The following is a 24,651-nucleotide window of genomic DNA, read 5'->3' on the forward strand; positions in this document are numbered from 1 at the left end:
CGTCTAATCTCCTCGGCCAACAAGCTACCTATAACATCATTAAATCTCAGCACTCCACCAGGTGCAGAGTTACTGACAGCTGTACGGAAGGTATCCCATAAGGATGGCAATGAACATAAGAGAAATATTGCCTTAGTCTCCGCATCAAAATTCATCTTCTGAGCCTGAAGCTGGCTGAAAATAATATTGAATTCATTCAAGTGAGAAGCAATGGAGACCCCTTCCTTTATCTACAGCTCAAACAACCTCTTCATGAGGTAAACTTTATTAGAGGCAGTTTCCTTTTCATAAGTGGCACACAATTTCTTCCACAAATCTTCCGTAGTCTGCTCATTTACTATTGTGAAATAAACTGACTCTGCAAGATGAAGTCTAATAGTAGATTTTGCTAATGCATCCAACTCATTCTAATCATTCTCAGACATATTTACAGGCTTAGCTTCAATCCCTGCCAAGGTCCCTGCCAAGGGTTTAATCTGCTTCTTTTGAATAAGCACATCCCTTATTTGTTCTTTCCACAAAGAAAAGTTTGTCCCATCAAACTTTTTAATGCTAAAAAACTCCTTTTTAGACATGGAAGAGGATGCCATGATGCAAATGAAGCAAAAATCCCAAATGCTAGTGCCTACAAGAGAGAATCACACCAAATACCAGGTGCACCCAAATGTGTATGCCACAATAGAGTGAAATATCACCAAAACTCATGTCTCAAAGCATCTGACTCATGTGCATATACTATGCATCCATATGAGTAAATCTGGCCCAAAAGAAAATGCCAACTGCAATGGCAATCTAAAATGCCAATAAGTGCTAAATGACTCAAGCATAAACACCGTCCATTGGCATATGCATTAATAATCTCTCATCCAAGAGAGCATAGCACTATCAGTGCATCACCTGCAATGTGTCAAAGCTGTCCCTCAGCATAAAATAGCATCCATGTGCAAAGCGTCCATAAAAATAGCATCCCACAAGGCAATTTGGGCCTATCAGCGCATCCAATAAGGACCGCAATGCATCCAAATGGCCTATAAATCATCCACTGCAATCCAATGTACACCACGACTGAGCGCACACACTGCTCAAACTGCAACCAGAGTGATCTGCATAAGGTATGCTCAAGAAATCATAGTCCCACGGTAATGACCGCTTCTGAAAATAGAACTTGAGATGCCTCAAAACATAGGCGCCATTGTATAATCAAACTCAGCAAGAAAATCTGCAAATATCTCTCTTCTGTCGAAACATCTCTCTTCTGTCGAAACTCCAAAATCCCAACCGATGAGTAAGAAATGGGAGTCAACACTTATCCATTGCCATGTGGTATAAATCTAAGGTTTCAAAACCTTAGAATGAAAAATGCATAACAGAGAGATGAAATCGAATACACAGAGATCTATAACTCTGAAAATCCTCCACTGAATCGCGTAAGAACTGACAGGTAGGGATTTTTGGGTGTCCGAAACGCAATGGGACAGATGGTTTTGAAAATCGTGGTCTCAATCACTGGGTTCAATACACGAACTGAAAAACGTTGTTGAAAACAGAGCTATTTGTAAACTCCACCGGAGTGCAAATGATGAGCAACATAGAAGTTTTAGGATCTCCTGAGTCCACCGGATTTGACAGATCTACAAAAGGTTACTCCAAACTTGAGTTCCAACACCCGGACAGAAAAACGCAGAAACTGACACAGTGAGTCAAAAATCCAATGAAATGATCCCAGATTCAAGAATAAAGGTGTTTCCAAGCTCTTGAAGTAAAGTGGACACTAAAAGCAAGCAATAGTTGCCTCTACAAGTCAATACGGAGTCTCTGTCATCGAATGGAACAGGAAAAAGCTCAAAAAAATGACTTTTTCTTTGAAAACACTTAACAGGCTCTCAAAACCACTTCGCAAAACCAAAGTGACTTTTCCAAAGGTTCCTCCAAGATCTCTACACACTCGGATGCAAGTAAAGTCACCCACAAAGCTTCCCACGGAACTTCTCCTTCCTCTCACAGAGCTGCTGAGCTTCAAGCATTCACGCAGGCTCAGCTAGATCACCCGGACTCTGATACCAGTTGAGAGTGCTCTCAACGAAAGCAAGAACGGAAGAAGGAGAGAGAGAAACAGAGAGCCACACAAGTTTTGGTGGGTGCAAAACCACCCTAATCTTCTTTTTCATTCATTTATATATGTGTGAGTATTGTACATAACCTGGGTAAAGGCACAGTGACCTTTAACCCCCACAGGGTTTACATAACTTATTGCTCTATCCTGAATCCTTTCAAGATGCTATCTTTAGCCAATTTAAGCATTTGATTCATATCCTCAAAAAAGTCTTTAGCTACTTGAATATTCTCTTCTTTCGAGTCCCACGGCCATTGGGACTACACATTGAAATCCATCCACCATCATGAATGGACTAAAACCTATTGCCGAATAGTTGACACTGTTATATGCAAATATTGTTTTCACTTGGTTTATCCTCTACTTACATATGCTTGAAGCATATCCTTAGTGACCTAATTGACCCTTTCAGTTTGAATTTGCTATCCCGATCAGTAACAATTTCGACTAGTAGCCCATATAATCTATAGATATGCTCCATAAATAGCCTAGCTCAAATAAAGTGAGCCATCTTGGTCAACCAATCCACAATTACCCACACATAGTCATGCCCCCTCTATGTTCTAGATAATCCAACAATAAAATCCAAGGAGATACTTTCCCATTTGCCAAATTAGGAGACCTCATACCTTAAGGCGTTCAGCCTTATTGACTTGGCATTTTTAGCACTTCAATACATAATCTTGACTCCTCTTATCTATTCCGGGCCAAAATAGTTGCCTCTTTAAAAGCGCTTACGTCTTCTAAACTCCCGATGTCCAGCACTCGAACTATCAAGACACTTGATTATCTAAGACACATACTCAACCCTTGTAGAGCAAATGGCCAACTTCAATAGTATATTTTATTCATTTAAGTCCTTTATCACCAACCTGTGGTGTGTCACCGTTTCCATGTGACTCCTCAAAGAAAGATCCTCGATTATTTAGATCCCTCCTCATCATTGCTTTCCAAAAAGTGAGAATCAAACTTGCATCTTCGTTTCAAGGAGTCTAGAAAACCATTATGAAATTGAGTAAAACTCAATTCACTAACTATTGGTGTGCGACTTAAGAAATCTACTTTCCCTTCCGATATATCAATTTGGATATCAAAGTCTTACATTATTTTCAACCCACCTAGCTTTTCTTTATTTAAGCTTTGGCTGATTGCAAATCCACTTAATGCTTTCTTGATCATAAATTATCTCGAACGTGACACCATACAAATAGTGCCTCCGTTTCTTCAAAGCATATTCCATAGCATACAATCCCTTCTCATATGCCGAGTAATTATGTTAGACGCGGTCTAACTTTTTGCTTTCAAAAGCCACTGGTCGATCCTTTTATAAAAGTACCGCTCCAAAAGAAAATCATTGGCGCTTGTTTCAACCACGAATGGTTCATTGGAATCCACTACCTTTAATATAGGAGCACCACCCAACCACGAGCTCTGAGAGAACCCCCTTACTCTCACTGAGAGAACCCCCTTACTCTTATTGTGTGAGAGTAAACTCTTTTCTTGTCTTGTCTTGTCTTGTCTTTTCTCTCCTTCACCTTGGAGTTCTCTCTAAACCCTCCCCCTAGCCCAACACTTGCCAATTGGCTTCATCTGATGGTGCCATGTGTCCCTGAGAGCCTTTCCATTAAAGCCTTCTCGTTGGGCTCTCTTCTGCACCAGTTCTTTAATGCCTAGGCCTAGGATCGTTCCTAAACTCAAGTCCTCGAAGCCCCACTATCTACAAGTGTTGTTGAGCCCTCTTGGTTTCCCACCTCTCCATAATTACACCGTGTTTATGGCTGGCGTAACACTAGCTTCACTCGTATGTAGATAAGTAACAGAGTTACACCAAATGCTTCAAAGAGGTCTCTTGTTGTGCCACATGATTTATAGCATGTTCTCGATGTTTTTAATCAAGATCATATCTTGAACAAGGCAACCATAATTCTAAGAAAAAGTGTTATACGTGAGACTGGCAACCATGGAGAATTTTCCCATGCTTTCCTCTCTCAATCTTATCTTTGCGTTCTCCACCTTTATCCTAAATCTAAGCGTATCCTTCTCTTACAATAGTTACAATTATCCTTAGCAAAAGAATTTTACATCCTCTTAGGAATCTACAAAACATGTCCTATTTATTGGTATCTTCTTTGTGTTGTATGGAACATACTAAAAAGATACCATTAAAAAACACCAATTATTCAATAGAAGCAATGTGAAAGAAAAGATGGTAGCTACATAGAGCACTTATTTTCAAAACAATGATCCAACCTCTCCTTAAAGAGTGTAAACTCATACTTTGAAATATACATAGAATCTACTTACTTTGTGACTTGAAATTCACCTCGATATCTTCTATTCTCCTTCCCCCTCTACTCTTCAATTATCAAGGGGCAATGTAACAAAAAAGGTGGTAGCTAGATAAGACGTTTATTTTCACAAAAATGGTCCCATAGCTCCTTTATTCATAGTTGAATATATCGACTCTTTTTTGCTTCTTAAATCTATTGTTTTGAGATTTTTACTTCACACCATTTTAACCCTTGTCCAAGGCTTTCCAATTTTTTGCTAGCACCAAGACGTTAAGGGAAAAAAACCAGCAAGAGGATGCTATAAGGCCTACAAGACCTAACTTGTGTTCAAGCCAACAACATTCTTTCTAAAATGCTACAATTACTCTCTCTTTCTCTAAGAAGAGTCTTTTGGAAGGACAATACAATGCCTTGACTCTGCAGAGAGCATTCATTGTTGAACAAAGAAAGAAGTTACAACTTCCATGATTACCATTTATGAGACTCCTCGCCCTTTAGCTCAATCACATAGGACATCCTTGAAATTTCTACAACGTCCACCATCCCATAACTCACTTTTAATCCACTCATATAACCCAAGTCCTCCCATGCCCTTCATAATTCCTTTGTTTTTCTTTTCTTTTCTTCATAACTCACCCGTATGGCTTGCTCATATCCTACCCATCCACAAAACCCCAAGTCCACCATTCCTCCCATGTTGCTTTTTAGTTCCCCCCCCCCAAAAAAAAAAAAAAAAAAAAAAAACTCACCCACACTGCTCGGCCTAAATCTTACACGCCTACATTTCATAAAAAGAGCACAAGCATGTTTCTCCAAATGGAACTCAAAACTTCGAACGCCAGTACACACCAGATCTGTAGTCTCTGTGCCACCAAGCGGTCAACCTCGAACTCATCTGGTTCATAGCTCCACATTGTTACTCTACCTTCTAGAATTTCAACTAATCCGAACCAATAGCAGCCCACAAGCCCTCTCTGGCTGTGACCCGTGGGGGGGAACCCACAACTAGTGCTAGAATGCTAGGGTATTCTTGGCAATAACTGCCTTGGAACCACCAAACTAAGAAAAGGAATCCAACTCTGTGGACCGATAAACTCTAGCCAGATGCCCTCGCTTACCACATTTGTAACACTTGCTTCACATCTTCTTGTGCATTGTCGCAAGTGCTTCTCCTCCACCTGAAGTGACACTTGGACTAATCCTAAGCTTCCCTTGGAAGATAAGAACAAATTCCTCCTCTAGGAGAAGGGAGCTTAGATCATCAAAGTCCAATTGACGTTGTGACCTGGCACCTCAACGCTTGGGCAACGATGTCATGATCCGGAGGGAGCATCGCAACGCCAGCTGACTGATAGTCAAAGTAACACCCACAGCCAATAATTGATTATGGAGAGGTTGCATAGAACTACTCCCTTTGGGAAACTCAGATTGTACAGTTGTCCCTGCAAGGTGACAACACGCATCGCAAAGTCCCTCGCATAGAGGTCTTCTGGTGTAGACAAAATCTCATATGCACTCTCTAGTGTCTAAATGGCCAAAGAAACCTCCTTGGTGATGGGTCCTGACCAAAGCTAAATGAGCCTTTGAATCCTGAACCTCGAAATCCTTGAGCTCCTACTGAAAATCATCCTCCCGGTCAGCATCTCAATTGATTTGAGCCCTTAGAATGCTCAGGCCACCGATCATAGCCATGTACAAGCTACCACAAGCCTTTATGGGCAATCATATTCTCATGTTAAGCCTCCACTGGGCATAATTCATGCCGTCAAGCTTGTCCTCGTGGCTGAGCACTAGAGGGGCAGACTGCACACAACAGCCACTTCTTTGGAATGCCTCAGCCCGCATGTAGGTTGCAGCACCAGAGCACACAACAGCAGCGGCCGACCTAGCCCTCCGATACCGTGTCAGAGTGCTGCAGTGTGGAAGCATACATCAGAGAGGGAGAGAGAATAGACACAGATAGAGGCAATGGAAATTGTATATACAGAAGGGGATACACCAAAATGCTCCACAGGAAGTGCCATACAATGGAGAGAACAGGGCTCTTTATAGCCTGCCAAATAGGCCAACCCATGGTCAGCAAATAGACCGACCCAGGGTCAGTCAACCAACCAGCGTTGGTGTACAAGACCAGGGTTTGGGCCTGGCCAGTTAGCTCTAGAGGCTGAGCCATGGAGCCCCCACAACAGCATAGGAATAGACATCCAACCACAAGTAATCCTATCCTGAAAAGGGCGAGCACACCCACAAATAAGCCCTCACTCACTATGAGATGCTCATAACTCCAATAATAGGCTGATCATGGAACTGATTGGGAGCATCTTGAGGCTGCTGTGCATCAGCACCTGCAGGCTGTAGATGATGATCTTCTACTGGCTGCCTTGATAGCCAGTGGAAGCAACTCTTCAAACACATCTTGAGAGCCTATATGCAGCTGTTTATCAAGCTCAATCAAATGCACTTCATGGCCTTATCATCCATCTTGCTTCTCAACTGTTTAGGCACATGTGCATAGCGCTGTGCAGCCCAACACCCTAAGGTAGTCAACCTTGGGTCTCTTGTCATACCAAGACTTAAAGGGAGTAACCGTTTGCTGGGCATCTATTCAAATGTGTGTTGCACACATTATTGCCTCCATCCAAAATCTGTGGGGCAAATTTCCCTTTAGTCATGAATCTGTCCATTTCCATCAAAGACCTATTTTTCCTCTCAGTAACACCATTTTGCTGAGGTGTAAATGAAGCTGTGCGCTAATACTTTATGCTTCTCTCCTTCAAGAAATGTTTGAAGGCATTTCACATGTAATCCCCCCCTGTGTTTGTTCTACACTTTGCCGTAGCCGCAAATTGCTTGAAGCGCTGGAAGACATCTGATTAGGGTACGATAATCACAAAAAATCATCTACGAAGTCACAAAATACAATGATGTCCCAAAGATGGTGTCCTCATGGGACACGCAGAAAACTATCCATGAGCTGCAATTTCTTTCAGCTTAAACTGCAACTGAATCATCACTTAATACCAAGTGAAGTAATCTTATGATTGGCATCATAACTGCTAGCCAGGAAGGACCAATCTTCAGCCACATAGTTTGCTGCTGTACTTCCCTAGCTTGCATTTGATGTTTTGGAATCTGAAACTGTCATTCCATCTTCCTTCTTTTTCTTTTCTTTCTCTAACCTATTCGCATACTCACTGATATAGTGTCTAGGGTTCTTACAATAATGACGCTTACCCTTCTTTTTGGACCGACTGGCATTATCGCATTTTTTCGTCAATGGTTGTGCTGAATCAATCCTGGACTAATGGACACCAAAATGAGGCTTGCCCTTGCCTTTTGGCGACAAGGCTTGGTCCCCATCATGCACATCAACAGACATGTTCTTTCTTGTCTATTCTTCCTGCAATAACACTCCCACCATCTCCTGGAACGTAAGTGGAACTGTACTATGGACAGATTTAGAGAGTATGAAAAGACAAATAAGACTCTAACAAAGAGTTAAGTGTTGTGAACACAACAACAACTGTTCTCTACGATCTTGGATCGTCAAGTGATTTGACCTTGAATCATTTTTCTGCATCCTAACACTATCAAGTTGTCTTTTTAACTAAGAATCGATGACCTCATTCGTTGCTTCGTAAATATTCTCTAAGTTATCCCACGCTTGCTTGGAGGCCTTGGAGGAAAGGATGTGAGGTATAATGAGCCTCTTAACAGAAATAACCTGGCATCCCATCTCCTCTGATCCCGAGTAGAAGTAACAGGCACAACTGGCTTCTCCTGGGCTTGTTGCCATGTATGCATTACCTCTATATTGAGGTGTGCAGGAGCAATAACTGCATCTGTTGGGCACACCTCGTCACCTGTGAAAAGCCCCATAGACTAACAGATTCTTCACCGTGATACTCCACAGGGAATAATTGGTACCATCCAAATCATCCTCCTAGGCCGAAACCCCAAACACATCTCCCGGGTTCTGATTCGAAGCCATCTTCAAAGATGATTCTCAAGCTGAAACAACACCCCAACAAAATTTTGCGAGACATTGAAGCATAATATCTCCAAGGCTGCAAATGCCTATAGATGCCCCAAACACTGCAAGTTGCAACAGAAGGTGAAAATCTACAAATGCCACTGAATCAAAGAATGCACTCCATCGACTGAGTTGAACTAATTTCCAAGGAAAACCAATGCGGATTTAGGGAATCACACTTTCAATCAAGGGCAGGCCTTTATACGTGCAAAATTCAAGTCGATTTGAAAGCTGTCTTGCAATACAGAGGTTTCCAGAACTGAATCAAAAAGGTCTCGAGATAAGCTGGTCAAGCTCAAACAGAGCAGGACTGGACAGATTTTGAGCTGTGTTTGCTCAAAATCGACCTACACCAGCGCGTATCTGGTCTGAAATTGGCCAAGCCACTAAAAGAACACCTCCTTGAGAAGTAATATGTAAGAACAGGTCCACAAACAAAGGCAATAAGCTGAAACAAGAGGCGTCCTTTAGAAAATAGTCAAGCTACACCAAAAACAGTCCGAAAATTCATTCCAAATGCTTGTTCAGCTGCCGGCCTGTGAAGAACCATTGACAGCAGTCCAAAAATGCCCACTCGAGTCTTCTGTGCACCATCTAACCCTGCCCACAAGGTGTTGTGTGCCACGGCCTCAAGCACCAACAAGATGCAATGCACCAAGCTGTGGCAAAAAAGAACCTGGTTCACCACCAAAGCTCTCCTTGCCAAAAACACCTTGGCTGAGCTCTAGTGAAGGAGCTTGCAAAACACTCTCAAGCATAAAGGCAATCTGCAGCTTGGCCCAAATATCCAACCCAATTTGGCACCCTAGATATCTCACCATCTGGCCTCTAGGTATCCATCTAAAGCCAAGATCCTCCTTCCATATAAGAAATTTCCTTTAAAAACTGATAAGACACACCTGATTTGTTCCAATTGATCTTGGCCCTCAAGGCAAAGCAGTAAACCTCTAGCGGGTATCTCACCCTCTTTAGCCCAGTCCTCCACATACAAGACCGTGTCATCTGCGTGCTTAGAACCTAAGAGCTCCTCCTGTTACCAAATCAAGAGGCACATCTTGGCTGGGCCAGTCACTATGATCGAAGAAATATTCCAAGGCCAAACAGAAACATGAAAGAAGCAAGTGGGGATCCATTCTGCAAAGAGCAGGAAAGAGACAAGGCTGCCCCAATCAAAATTTGGCTAAGAGCTGCCAGCATTCGAAGTTGGGCATACCTCCTGATAGCCGGGGACCAAAACTCTGAATCATACCCCAAGACTAGATGGCTGCAACTCCCAATGTTTTGAGGCCGAAAACATGTGCTCTTGTAAAATCAATATATACACTGAATGCCCAACGAGGGCTCGCTGGAATTCATGTCTCAAAATATCCCATACATGATCCATAGTGCTGCTCCGGAAGCCCATCTATTGTTCCATGAAAGACATTTGACCCCTAATTTTTTTAATCCAAGACATATGACCACTCCTCATCCCCTATTGCAACGAAAAGAACACCCGATACTAAATGGGGCTTGCTACCTACAGCACCAGCAAGCCACCCTTCCCGAGACGAATGCAAATCAGTGTGACGACCAACTTGTGCAAATAGTTGAGCAGGACATTCATGAATTTCCAAGGCCCAACTCTCCGGGTCGAGTGGCTGGTAAAGAAGGGGAATGAGCGAAGCGGTCAAAGATGGGAGTGGTGAGAGCAAGTCATAAGGCAAGAAGGAATAGATGGGGGAGGATGGGATGCATTGAATACGGAGCTACAGGAGGGGAGCAAACCAAAGAGGGGTACGGCTAGGAGGGGCTAGAGAGGATGAGGCAAGGGGAGTGGGAGGGAACGGGGAAGGAAATGCAAAAGCCACAAATTGGCTAGACATTTGGGACTAACTCAAGGCGTGGAGTCATAAGGAGTGAGGGAGAGTATTTGGAGACCAAGTAAATTAAGGATATTTGTTGCAGCGTCTAGGCAATCCCAATGGTGGATAATTGAATCACAAAAACACCACATCCGTGCATTGTCAACTCTTGGATCTGATCCCCGTCTAATGGAAGGCTCACATATACCCAATCTCAAACTTGATGTCCAATAGGCGTAAGGCCCATGACGTACCTAATGACTACTTTGCCTCTTGTACAGCTTGCCCACCCTATTTCTTGTAAGCCAAACGTGATATATTTGGAGATTCAAGGATGCTGCCATTCAAGCCCCCTCTGGCCAGACCCAAGGGGGGTCACCTATCACATCCAAAATAAGAGGGAGATGTGAAGTCCTTCTCTCTCCTTCTCCTTAAACCATGCCATGGATTCAATCCTGAACACCCTTCTGTACTTGTCGTTGTCTAGAGGCCTTCCAATCACAGATTCCTATGGATCCAAATTCAATTAGTTAGATATGAATGACGACATTTGAATGATTGAACATATTAGAAATTCAGTAGAAGATAAATATATACTTACCACCCTTGCCTCGTTGCCGAGTCTGCAATCACTCTCGAGGTGCGAAGGACCTACGGTCTCCATGCGTATCCTCGTTGCCCTCCGTTGAGGCTCAAACGTATCTGGATTCTCCCTATAAAACTTATTCGCTCTCTTCCAAAAGAACAAAAGAGGACAAAGAGGGGGGAAGAGACGCTCAGATGGGCTAGGCGCAAACCAAGGAGGGTGAGAGGGAAACCAGGCTGTCCATGACATCCTGTGAGCTCCCAAGCTGGGAAGGAGGAGATAGGAGCAGAAGAAGGGCGTGGGAGGGGAAGGCAAGGGAGAAGGAAGGAGGGAGGGTGAGCAGCACACTCGAGCAGGGATCTAGTATACAGATTAAACACACTCCGAACAACGAGGAGCCTATGCTCCCACCACGAAGGCAAACATAGAGCTTTATTTCTAGGAGCTACTATGTTTAAATAGTTACAATAGATGATATATTCTTCATGCCCTCTCTCTCTTTTTTTGCTCCCACCACGAAGGCAAACATAGAGCTTTATTTCTAGGAGCTACTATGTTTAAACAGTTACAGTAGATGATCTATAGACAGTTCCTCATGCTCCTTCTTGTAAGCACCCTGTCTTTCCTTTGGGAACACAATCTGCACTGCTGTGCTTGTTCTCCCTTGGGCATTCTGTCACCAAAAATAATACAATCCAACACTGTAGCATTTAACGCACCCTTGCTGACACCGCTGTCCTGCACAGACATAGGATTCAAATGGTACTCTATGCCTTCCCTCTAAAGATCCTGATTGACCAAAATCCTCATCTGCAAGAAGAAAGAGGCTTAACAAGACACCACAACTGACATCAACCAAACAATGACACGTTCCACCTAATCTTTGTATAAGCTTGCTGCAAACATCCTGGCCTAGCTGGACGTTTCAAATCCTATTTGCTGAAGCTCCCTCATAGTCTTCATATTCCACTTTTGGAAGGCTAAGCCCAACTCTTTCGGCAGTGTTTTTCATTCGCTCTTTCTGCTCCGCTGTCCTATCGACTGCTATATTATAAGAATATAGAAGTTCCTGTACAACAGTCCAATTCCAAAGCATATCAGAATGTTGTCTCAGCCATTTAATCCGACCTTCTCTCTCTCTCTCTCTCTCTCTCTCTCTCTCTCTCTCTCTCTCTCTCTCTCTCTCTGTTTTGGCCATCAAGCAAACATTTGCAGTTTGCAAATGATTGCATGAGGGGCCAGGATCAAACAAGAATGGACAAGGAAAACAGCAAGCTTTACATTTATATAACATTCCAAATTGAGACAGAGGTGCATGTAGCATGTGGGGGAAGTCCCATTGTATTCTTCTTATAATTGGAATCCAAACAATTACCTTTCAGCTCATCATTGTGTCAATTCTATCTACTTTGAAATTATGCTATGCACAATGAGTTTGTAGCACGTTTTACGTAGACAAGTCAGATTGAGCGAAAGGTGAAGAGTACGAGAGAGGGGGGGAGAGAGAGAGAGAGGAGCAGGAGTTGTGAGTTCATTTCTATGGAATATGGCAATCTTGCGTCAGTCTTGTAAGCACGGGCAGGTCTTGAATATATTTACTTCCTACCCAATAGAGCCTAGAGCTGCCGATGTATGAGCAAGCGAGTGAGCGAGAAAAGGAACACCGTTGAGGAAAGAGGAACGAGCGAAGCAAAGACGACCTTAAACGATCTTTTAAAAGCAAGGCCACAGATGAATGAAGGCAATGTGCTTGGATTGGGATTTAGTAGAGGCCTAGAGTATAGAACGTGGACACAGTGTGGGCTGGAGCAGTGGACAGATCCGCATATAGCCAAGGAGGCTGGAGCACAAGGTGATGGAGTGTAGGCATGCACGCATTTGTTTGCACCTATCTCGGGACAGGTCAACCATGTAGGTTTGACCCCCTGGACAGCTAGTGTGGGCAACTGGGGTAAGAGGGGTTGCAACCCCCCTCCTTCTCATACTTTCCACACTACATGTGCGAGTATGTAGGCTGCTGACCTCTAGCCTGGAGAGTGTGGCTTCGAGGAGCACATTGGCAATTCTATACTTTTGTATTTAGCCTGCCTTCAGACCATCATAGTCAAGGAGTTTCGAAACGGCAAGTTTCGAAATGGGTTTCGTGGTTTCAGATGCATTTCAGGGCCATCCCGAAACGTCTGTAAAAACATTTCATGCATAATAGGGTATTTAAATATATTTTTTCCCCCCAAAAGATTAGAACATTTTAGATTATTACCGCCTGAACTCCAATGCTTGAAAAAACTCACTAAACATACTGCACAGATATTTGATATGTCAATTAGAACTTGAAATTTGAAACATAGAACTAATTCCTGAATCAAAAAATTAACAACACATCATTGAAGATTCAAGAGTCAATGGCCATATTTCAGAACTGAAAAAGATACATGAATCATGATTCATGTCACATGACAAGAGGTTCAATTTTCAAAGCTGAAATCATGCTGGTATGTACTCCAATTTGGGGGTTTTTTCAGGGCTCCAAAATGCACGTTTTGGATTACAAACATTTTGGGGCGTTTTCGACGATTTGGGGGTTTTCTACGTGCTCCCAAATGCAAGTTTCAGATTCGAAACGTTTCCTACGTTTCAGGTCAACTATGATGAATACAAATACATCTAACTTTTCGTTTCACGTGGTTTTTCTTCTATATTGCCCCCAATCTCCCTAGATGGGCCTAGATTGCCACATGTCCATTTTGTAAGGCCACACTTATATGTTTCTTTTTACCCCTTCTTGGGGATTCCTTTAAACCATTTGCCCCTAGGCACAATTCATTTAGGAAAAGCTAGACCTTAGGCCTTTAGACCCACCTAGTCACTCAAATCGCCCTCACCAATGACCTTGACATTAAATTCCTTTGACCATATAGATAAAGTGCAATGCAGATAATATACAATTTGTCGGTCCTCTAAAGGGAAAATGCCGACTAGCCCTTCCAAGCTTTCATGGCTTTCATGTACTTGTCAAGAGGTAACAATTTCTCTTAGCCATAGAGTCTATCTATCTGTCATGTGCACGGATTGGTATCTGACGTGTACTGGGTACACAAGACTAGCTCAGGTAGCTTGGGGAGGCTTAGAGCTAGGCAGGCTTGATTCTTGGGTTGAGTGGCAAGGGTACGAACCAGTTAGAGGTCTTCGCTATTTTTGGTGCTTGGGGCCCGAGTCTATACAAGGGACCTAGGGGTTCAGTTCTCAGAGAGCCGATGGGAGCAAGTTTCGTTCCCAGGTGCTAGGTCTGATCCTGGATTGAGTCACGGACGCGCGCCTGCATCATAGCATAGCCCAAGGCCCAGTAGCAGATCCTAGGCTTCACAGCGCCACCTGGTGGTATGGGACACCAGGCTAGTTAGGAGGCTAGTTAGGATCTGGTTGGGAGTTCGTGCCAGTAGCTCAGCTCGTGGCTCAGAGGGGACATCTCCTGATTCGGGATCACATCCCGTAGATGTCATGGTTGGGTGGTGAGCAGCCTGCTCAGTTTTCTCACGTTGTGTGTGTTCTTGTGTTTGCTTGCAGTGTTTGCTTGCAGATCAGAGGTTTCAAGAGTGCTGGGACATGTCAGTTGGTATCAGAGCCAACTCCTGAGGTAGGAACTTCTGTTCCAAGAATTTTGGACGATTTGTTCCTCCAGGTATGCCCTAATTTCTAAATTTGTGATGCAAGTTTTTGTTAGGTTCATCAGTTATGGAAAGTGGTCAGGATTTAGGGAGAAGGTAGGAAGAAGAGAGTGAGTGATGAATTCGAGATTGCTGAAGGGTTTAGGTAAGAGAGGGTGTGAGGTGTAGCTAGGAGAGAGAGGAGAGGATTGGAGGAGATGCGTGAGAGGGGCTGTTGGGTAGACGAAGGGTTGACAGGAACCCTAGGGGATCCCGTGCTTTGGTCAGGGCTGCGCAGAGGTAAGGTGACGCAAGTAGGTGAGGCTGAGGGTGCGCCTAGGGCTGGAATGTAATTCGGCCAGGCAGGGGGGGTGCGCCATAGGCTAGAGCAGGGTGCGGCCAGGCTGCTCGGGGAGGCTGATGCGCGAAAAAAGCACCACCCTCCAAGTTGGGAGGTACACAAGACTAGCTCAGGTAGCCTGGGGAGGCTTAGAGCTAGGCAGGCTTGATTCTCGGGTTGAGTGGCAAGGGTACGAACCAGTTAGAGGTCTTCGCTATTTTTGGCGCTCGGGGCCCGAGTCTATATAAGGGGCCCAGGGGTTCAGTTCTCAGAGAGCCGATGGGAGCAAGTTTCGTTCCCAGGTGCTAGGTCTGATCTTGGATTGAGTCGCGGACGCGCGCCTGCATCATAGCGTAGCCCAAGGCCCAGTAGCAGATTCCAGGCTTCACAGCGCCACCTGGTGGTATGGGACACCAGGCTGGTTAGGATCTGGTTGGGAGTTCGTGCCAGTAGCTCAGCTCGTGGCTCGGAGGGGACATCTCCTGATTCGGGATCACATCCCGTAGATGTCATGGTTGGGTGGTGAGCAGCCTAATCAGTTTTCTCATGTTGTGTGTGTTCTTGTGTTTGCTTGCAGATCAGAGGTTTCAGGAGTGTTGGAACATGTCACTATCCTTTTTTAGGACCTAAGGATTTAAATTTGCCTTTCTAAAATAAGGCTTTCTAGGCTAGTATATGCTGATCTTTGTGGTAAGAGGCATAGCATGCATCTAGTCAAGGTTGAGCGAGATGGTGAAATAGTCTTTTTTGGCGAAGGATTGAAACCCTTTTGTGAATTTTCACTCAATTAAAAGATCTGACTTTAATACAAGACTTAGATTTTGCCAACATAGATTTGAGTAAGTCTACTAATGGCTTCTTCGAAAGATTTTGAGGCATTCTCATGAAATTAAACTTTAGAATCATCTTTCAAGCCACCTATGGAGTCCCTCATCTTATGAAACTCACCCAATGAGATCTTCTAGCTTAAAGAATTGCCTCACGGTACATGGCAATATATTGACTAAGTGGAAACTTCACCATACCTACATAATCCCATGCTTCCTAGGAATTTTCTTATTCGTTTTCTAGAAAGAATTGTTTTTAAAAGATCTAGAATTCCAACCAGATACTAGGAACTTGCTTACTTACGTGCAAAGTTCATCCATCATTTATACACCTTGATGTCTAAAGACAAAGTTGCTTCCGTAATTTGCAGCTCATAAGGGGTAAATTTCAACTTATGAAAATCTTGCCACTAATGAAGGAAGGTATAAAGAGTGTCTTTATTCCTATCCTTGCTATCCTTGTCCCCTGATTAGATAAGGGTAGCATCACCAAGTACGTGAGAGGATTCCATGATGCAAAAGTAAATAAATACGTAAACAAACTTCTAACAAATGAATTAACAACTTGATTCATAAAAAAACAAAGGGCTTTTTGGCAAAAGTTGCCCAAAGAATCACAAAATGACTTTGTAACAAAGAATGTGCAAATTACTAGAAAATCTACAACCAAATAATTGGTTCTTAATTGGCAATCACACAAGTTCTTGACATTACATAAATCCTCATCATGAGCCAAGCGAAAGTATATTGTATGGCACAATTGTGTGCTAATTGTATGACGTTTGCTTACCTGATTAAGCGAATTGTTATTGGCGAATAATTAGCAATCTACATCGACACTTACAATCTACAATTGTGGCTTGCAGTCGCCTTTTGTAGAGAAGACTTCTTAGATTGTCGTTTGCAGACAAAAGATTTGCCTTGCAAATTTTTCGGCATTTGGCATACTGTCCAATTGCATGACATTATGTAGGTTAGTAATTGATCCATGATTCCATTGCATACCATCATCTGTATTCTTATTTGCTTGTGCTGGGATATTTGGAACATATGTTTTATTCCTTTTTCTCAATTCTCTTATGTGATAATAATTCATATATTCATTAATATGCCTTAGTAAAATATTCAGCCAAATTTTGGGCTGGTGATATTGATACTCGCCAGTCCACTAGTGGTAATTGTTTCTTTCTTGGGCACTCGTGCATTTCTTGGTTAAGCAAGAAACAGTCTACAGTGGCTACCTCTTCATGAGAGGTTGAATACAGGGCAGCCTTCACGACCACAGTCGAGTGTATTTGGCTGAGGCGTTTGCTGGGTGATCTCATGCATCATTGGAGGATCCTAATCCAATTCTCACTGACAGTCAGAGTGCTATTGCTCTCGCACGGAATCCTATGTTTCATGCTCGTACGAAACACATTGAAATTTATCATTATGTCAGGGAGCGGCTACATGCATGGGACATGAGCTTGGTCTTCTACCCTACACAACAGAATGTGGTAGATCTCTTCACCAAAGCATTACCTCGTCCAAAGTTGAGGCTTTTCGCAAAGCTTTAAAATTAAATCCATTTGGTGATTGACGTTACATTGTACATTGTGACATTGTCACTGCAGGGAGTGTTATAAATATTTATATCTCCTAAGGCAGTGGCCAATGTTTGTAATAAGGGGGCTAGGGGAGCTTTTTCTCTTTATTCAGATTTTTTACCCCTATCCTCAGTTAGAGGTTGAGTTTATGTGTGAGTTAGTCACCACACATCTTTTAACCCTAGTTACTAGGGTTTGACTACCCTAACTTTCTAGTTCATTGTTGTTGCTGCAATTTCATTCCAGCTTTCTTCAGCTCCATTCTCTCGCGTTCTCTCGCTTCCATTTCCAACACAACAAGTAATCGTCAACAATCGTATGTTGCGCACTCACCTCTACGCTTGCCAATTCACCTCACAAGCTTGATGGACGACGCAGATGCCAATCTTAGATCACCCACAAAAGCATAGGGGACAGGTAATTACAAGCATATAGGGAAGCATTCACCACCCTGCCTCATCAATTCACCAGGGGGAACACTACTAGAACCCTTAAGGTGCACAATCTGTCACCCCTAATGTGGACTAGTCCATTTATGATTATTAGCACTTAGGACCTAGGCCTAAAACTAACTCTCGGGACTATCCTAACTAGGCAATACTAATGGAATCTATCACAATTCAGAATGAGGATAGATCTTTGCATATGTTTGTTCGCACTTCCATAGGTAGAGGAGTGTTGTCAAAGATCTTCGAGTCACTCCAACACTACTAACTAGTGACTACAATCTTTGCTTTCATTTCCTTAACCCAAGACACGTCCCCTAGGGGTTATGCTACACTACACTATTATTCATACAATGTATCCATATGTAAAGACCTCAACACGACAACTTTGGCATGCTCAACAAGAGCTTAGCAACCTCACGGATGCTCCACCTATTCCAGGCCCATGGCCATAATCAATGCTGTGATTAGCTGATGCATGTCTAACATTCCTCCTAGTTACCAAGGATTCGTCATGGCCTGATTACCAGACGGAGCAGCGGCCCAAACACGTTTCAGCAGCATAGAGCCATGATGCTGGGTTGAACAAGTACAAGTGCAATAACGACAAGGAAATCAATGCCAAAGAAACGAGCAAACGCAAAGGAAAGCTAGATGCTATCAAAAGGAAGATAGTAAGAAAGTCAAATGCTTCTACTCTTACAAATGGGCATTACACCAAAGAGCAAAAAGAAGGAAAACTGATAAGAAGGCAGCAAAGAGGAAGGAGACAACGTCCAGTGGCAAGGTCAATGAGCTATTCATTACGATAGAGGAAGGAAAAAATCAAAGTCATCAAAGGCGAAACAATGAGTGGTACCTTTAGTGGTGCCCAATGCACAAGATATAAAAGAGACTTGTACAGCACTCGTGAGTCACTTGTCACAATGGGGAGCAACTCCAAATGCCCTGTGAATTGGACAGGTGAAATTCCTTTCTTGATTGGCATAACAAAGACAAAGATGTCAACAGAAGTTGTGTTCGTTCCTAAATTGTGCATAAATCTCTAGATTTACAAGCTATTACAATAAGGTTTGTTCGCATACTCGACAAAGATAATTAGGGCATTGTGAAAGGTTATCGACAACAGTATTTAACCAAGCAGGACAATACACAGCTGGGAGCCCGCTCAGCAACAATCATTGACTCGCCAAAATGTCTGCCAGGGCAAAACGCTGCTGGGTTCAACAATTCAGAACACATTTCCTGGCTGTTTCCCAGACAAGGTGTTTCCCTTGCCAAGATACTGTTTTAGAAATAGAAAATGTGGTTCCCCACTTGAAGGCTAGAAACCGGTGTTTCCTGTAACTCTAACTAGGCTATTCTTACTACCAAGGGACCATTTATTTGAATTCCAGCACTTGCGACAGCAGGATAGGCATTTACTAGCATGTAAGCTATGAAGAGAGCATAGAATTTTCTCCTTTTCAATAAAGTACTGAACTTTCTCCTTCTAGAAGTTCAACATACATTCATATTTCATGCTTGTAAACTTGTAGGTTTCAAAGCTGATGGCATATACCTTATGATGATGGACACTTTGAAGCAGTGTAATATAATCTTCTGCTAGTTTCAACTTCTCGTTTGCAAGGGATTTGTCTGTCAAACCAGCATTGTTCCTGAATTCCTGGGCGACATAATCTTTAAAGGATGATTTGGAGACATCTTTTGTGATATGAGACTTCACAGCTTTGAGTAGATTTCTGTACACAGAAAGAGTCTGCATTCCGTATAATGATTCTTCACTTAAAACTAATCTGCAAGCACATACAAAGATATTGGTAAAGCCTTGTTAGCCTACACTAATTTTTCCTTTCAATGTCATTAAATGCAATACACCAGAGCAAGAGGAGGATTGTCTTTATACATTAAGTGGTCCATAATCCTGGCTATTGGCTGAGCTCTATCAAAAACATGCACAAATTCAGTTTTATGCATTTCTGCGAACTACCTTGATGCGATTTCCAACAAAAGCTTTATAAGAAAAATAATAAATATCACAAAAATTGTGTTCCAAAAACAGCAGTAAATACCACCAGGCAGTACTTTGCAGCTACTACATTGAATACAAATCCAGCCCACTAAGGATATACATTCACATAACACACTTAGCCTATAACATGCAGCAAGGATATAAGATGCAGACAGTATGCTAGATTATAATTAAGGCGATCCTGACTGATACAGTGCAGTTTGAAAAATGAGATGGGGACTAAACCAAGAAAGTCTGGAGAGAGCTCAGCAAGCAGTGTGGCAACTCACACAGGCATCAAAATGCTCCAAAAGTTTAAAAACTCAATTTAGCCTTCACTCTGGTACACAAATACTTACTCAAAAATCAGGCATAAGAAGAGATACTAAAACTTATTTTGATCGATTTCAGAGCCAACACCGAAACTCATTCTCAGTTTGACCGATGAGAACTGTCACTGTAAGAGGATGACTAGCAAATACAATGCTAGGCTGCAACCGAATGTTGAACATACTCTCTTCAAACTCACTTAAACAAGTTTAAGACTGGCAAACTGATACCTGTATACACAAACAAAAAATTTGCACCCTAGGAACATCAAATATGCCCCAACAAATAGTCAGCTGAAGGAGCAAAGCTGCTCTAAAATAGCCAAGGATGGCTGAAAAGCCTGTGAACTCAAGATGTATTGCCTTGGAATGGACTTCAGTGGGATGGAGAAAATGCCCCTTGTATAGGGCTGGAGAGGCAGTCCTCCCAGTGATCAGCCAGCCTGTAGGGCCAGCTGACCCACCCTTCGACAAAATGGGCAGCCAACCCCCTGGCCAGACCTAGGTCTGACCACACGATCTCTACCAAAACAGGCACCTTGTAGTGCCTGTAAGTACTGGACCCCTGCCAGTCATACAAACCTTTGTGGTTTCCAAAACAGACCCATATGGGAATGTATACATCCAGACTTATCTCCTCCTGCACTAGTCCTACTATGCATAGTCCATTAACCCACAGCCCTCCTATTGGGCTCACAACTAGATACTGCCTATCTATTCTAGAAAATGCTCTCAATGACTTCATTGTAGGCAAATGCCCATAGACGATGAGAGACTAGCTCAATTTACGAGTCAGTGTTTGAATAGGCGAAACCGGCCTCAAGGCCAACAAGAGGGTGGTAATAAACAACTAGCCAGCCAATGTGTCAACATTAACAATACTCAGCATATATTATAAATACAAATTGAGAGCTAGAGTGCTCCTGCTCGAGAACAAGGACACAGATCGGCCTCAAACCCTTGGCACCCCTTTCGGTATTTCTTTATTACTTGAAAGGATTACACAGTAGTCACAAATCCTCCCTGCATTCAGGGCAATCCACACTCCATTAGGCATCAATGCCCCTTTGCCTCAGCCCTGCTGGGACCTTCAGCAGGCATACAATAAGCATCCAAACCTGTCCCAGGCACTTGCATAAAAACCTGGAACTGTTACTAGCAATCCATTCTGGATCACACAATTCCCTTGCCTGCCAACAAATGCTCACGTAACCACTAATGTGCACAAAGTCATGGATGAAGGCATAAACGACCATCCGACAACCTCAGAGTATCCAACTAAGCCCATTCACAGGCTATGACATACCAATTGGAGAGCATTCTTTCCACACTGCCACACAGCTAGCTGCCCGTGCAACCTTGGTTCACTGCCTGTACACGCAGCCCAAGACAACTGCAAACAGCCGTACAAGTTGTACACTTTGTACAGCTGATCGATACGCAGTAACCTATCCAGCCCGTACACAGCCTCTCTGTACAACAATCTCGTATCAGCCTGTTCCGTACTGCTATTCAGTACCAATCCGTATACACTGTAAATTCATCCCGTACAGTGGCGTCCATACCACAGCAGGAATCCATACTAGTTCTAGCCCACCAGTCTGTACATGACGACTCCTGCAATGTGAACTGCCTCCTTCCTTTTATGCCCCATCAACCAAACTGTCACGCCTCATTTACGTGAATTTGGTCCAGGTGCTTCCTCTAGCAACCTTGCCAAAACCATCCAAGGCTTGGGGACATTCAAACTCACACCCTCGTGACATTCCCCCCTCTTGAAACATGGCAAGTGACCTCGATTGCATATGGATGTTACAAGGATATGCAATAACTGAAATACATGTGAATATACCATCATAAAAGCATGTATTACAAAATTGACATAGCATATATGATTGTTCAGAGCCTAGGATAGCAATTCATATACACTTCGAAACTATCTCATAGTGACTAGTACACTGATCATAGAAGTCCCAAGGCAGATATACTATCAGCAAGCAGCACCTCGAGTGAACATACAATGTCACCAAGCGACCTCTAGAAATATGAGCTTGTCTGTATCAAAGCAACGGAAGTACTACCCCTCTCCTGAGCATCAGACAATGCTCTAGACCTACGTTTTGCCGAGCCTAAGGGGAGCAACAACTGAAGTTGGCTCAAGCTGAAATGCTTCCAGGTAGAGCTGCAATTACTTAGGTGTATCTGCCAGATTATCCTCTTCCACCCACTTTACATGCAATGGTGAATTTTGAAATTTCACCCAAAATTTCACCAAGTAACAAAGGGAAACTCTACCTCTGATTTTCATTTCCATATGTGCCAAAATCTACTCTAAAACTAGGATCTCATCCAACTCCTCAACCTCTAGTTGCATCTCAAAAGGCATATCCTTTGGCACATCCCCCTGAAAAGGCTTAAGGAGATTCACATGGAAAGCATTGTGAACCCTCCAATGATATGGTAGCTCCAACTTGTAAGCTACATCGCTGATCTTTTCTGAAATTTGGAAAGGCCCATAGTATCTCATACTCAACTAGAGGCACAACCGGTCTTTGCCCCCCTTCTTTTTCAGCCTTGCCTTTTCAAAATGCAAAAGAACCCAATTAAACACTAGTTCATGGTGGTGACGATCAGCTGCCTTCTTTGCTTGCTTGAGTCTTTTGGAGAACTTGCTTCCCCTTCTGATATGCCACATTCATGCTCTCAACATCCTTACTAGCCTCAAAAATCTTATATTTAGTATGCAAGATAGGTAAGAATTTCCTCCCTCCTTCCCTATTTCAAATGAAGCGGGGTCAATGAGACTCAGATATCCGAGACCCTATCCTGCACCATTTCGAATTGTAATGGTTACCTTATGATCAGAACCAGGGATCCTACACAGGTCACGACATAGTCTTTTACAAAGAGACACATCACAGTCCAAAGCGCCCACTACCAGTAGTCAGCAGGTACACATGGGAGTTTGCCTACAGAGATGAGATGAGGGATACAGGGGGGGTGCGAGGGTCAGGTGGAGCAGCAGTCCTTTACAGATCCACACTGTTGGGGACCATTTCAGTAGAGCTGAGAGGTGCACATTCTAAGTTTCTTTCACTTGGACAGCCGGGATCTGTTTGTTGCAGTATGCTACTTTCCTCCTGAGACCTCCCACTTTGCTAGAGATACTCAAGATGAGGATAAGACATCTCCATTTGCAGCTCTTTCTCAGTCCATTGTTGACTTTTCTAGCCACAGAGAAGTCCTCCTAGTTGGGGACTTCAACGCGAGGACAGGCGCCCATCAAGTACCACTCCTCGACCTCAAGGGTAATTCCATTCTATTGCCAGACATTGACCTTGAGGATCCAGGTATGCTACGGGTTTCGGCTGACAAACGCGGTCCGATCACATCTTACGAGCAGGCCCTTTTATACCTCGACAGAATGCATGATCTCATTATTTATAATGGTCACAGATGGCCTACCTCAGATGGTTTCACATGTTTTCCACATGGGGGAGGTTCTAGCGTTGTTGATTATATCATGGGATCCCTTGCCTTCACATCTCGCATCACTGATTTTATTGTAGCACCTCTCCCTCCAGGGGCTGGTCATACCTAACCTTTTCTTTAGCATTTCTACTCCCCGTCGCACAACACCCTCCACCCCACAGAGTTCTTACTCCACCTATCATGATATACGCTTCGACCGTGACCACTCACCTACTTTCTCTAGCCACCTGTACATACTGTTCGCCTATATTGACTTCATACCCCTATTAGAGGACCGTGCTACCCTGCCGCTCACTACACCCGCTCCACCCGCCAACCACCCCCTGGGACCGTACGCTGTAATAGTGGGTACGATGATGAATGTAAGGCTCTATGCCGTTAGCTCAGATTCGAAACCAAAAACAGTGTTCCCAGCGAACCAGCGACGCTACGCAAGTATCCTCGACTAGTACATAGACAGAAACTAGATTTCGTTCGCCGGAACGAGGAGGAACTACTGAACATTCTGTTTAGTAACAACTCTAAGGACTTTTGGCAGAGATTTCTAGAGAGACGGTCCCCCTTACAACTCACTGACACTCAGGTCTGGTATACCTATGCACGCACACTTTATGGCATCCCAAATCAGCCCGTCCCTAACCTCTCACATATGTCACGTCCCACATCATGCACCCTCTTCACTAAGGGAGGGATAAAGGATCCCACAATGAAACTTCATAATGGCCGAGCGAAGGATCATGAGGAACTATGCACTGAGTTCATTGCATATGGGATTAACCTCCTAGCCCCGATCTTAGCAAAGCTCTTTAATGAAGCTGTTTGTTTGGGGTTTCCATGCACCTGGACCATTAACACTATCTCACCCATTAACAAGGCAGGGGATCCCATGAGCCCGGAGAATTACAGGACCATTATGATTGGACATGTCATGTCCAAGATTTATGCATCAGTGCTTGATTCCGAGGTCAGCAAAGTTGCGTAGTATCAAGGACTTAGAGCAGCAAGACGGGCTGGATCCCAGCGTGATCATGGAACCGTGGACCACATTCTCATGCTCAGGTGCATCATCGAGGAGACGAGGGTACGGAAACAAAGGGTTTACTATT

General features: G+C 43.4%; 1 protein-coding gene across 3 annotated transcripts in view; it reads right to left on the reverse strand.

The window, feature by feature from the left end:
* Window positions 1–11,269: 11,269 nt before the first annotated feature.
* Window positions 11,270–24,651, reverse strand: part of LOC147888946 (complex 1 protein, LYR family protein) — a 34,551-nt gene continuing 21,169 nt past the window's right edge. For 2 of the 3 annotated variants that reach the window (XM_087392794.1, XM_087392793.1), the window contains 3 exons: window positions 19,275–19,509; window positions 18,573–18,689; window positions 11,270–11,936 (listed from right to left, as the gene is read on the reverse strand). In XM_087392794.1, the coding sequence (XP_087248920.1) occupies window positions 11,793–11,936; window positions 18,573–18,689; window positions 19,275–19,478 (465 nt within the window). In that variant the 5' untranslated portion in view covers window positions 19,479–19,509 and the 3' untranslated portion in view covers window positions 11,270–11,792. The remainder of the gene's footprint in view (window positions 11,937–18,572; window positions 18,690–19,274; window positions 19,510–24,651) is intronic. The other variant, XM_087392795.1, reaches the window with a different exon arrangement.

The sequence above is a fragment of the Dipteris shenzhenensis genome, chromosome 21 (genome assembly GCF_047967505.1).
Source record: "Dipteris shenzhenensis isolate YYH24624 ecotype China chromosome 21, Dip_SZ_1.0, whole genome shotgun sequence".
In the NCBI taxonomy this organism is placed as follows: Eukaryota; Viridiplantae; Streptophyta; class Polypodiopsida; order Gleicheniales; family Dipteridaceae; genus Dipteris; species Dipteris shenzhenensis.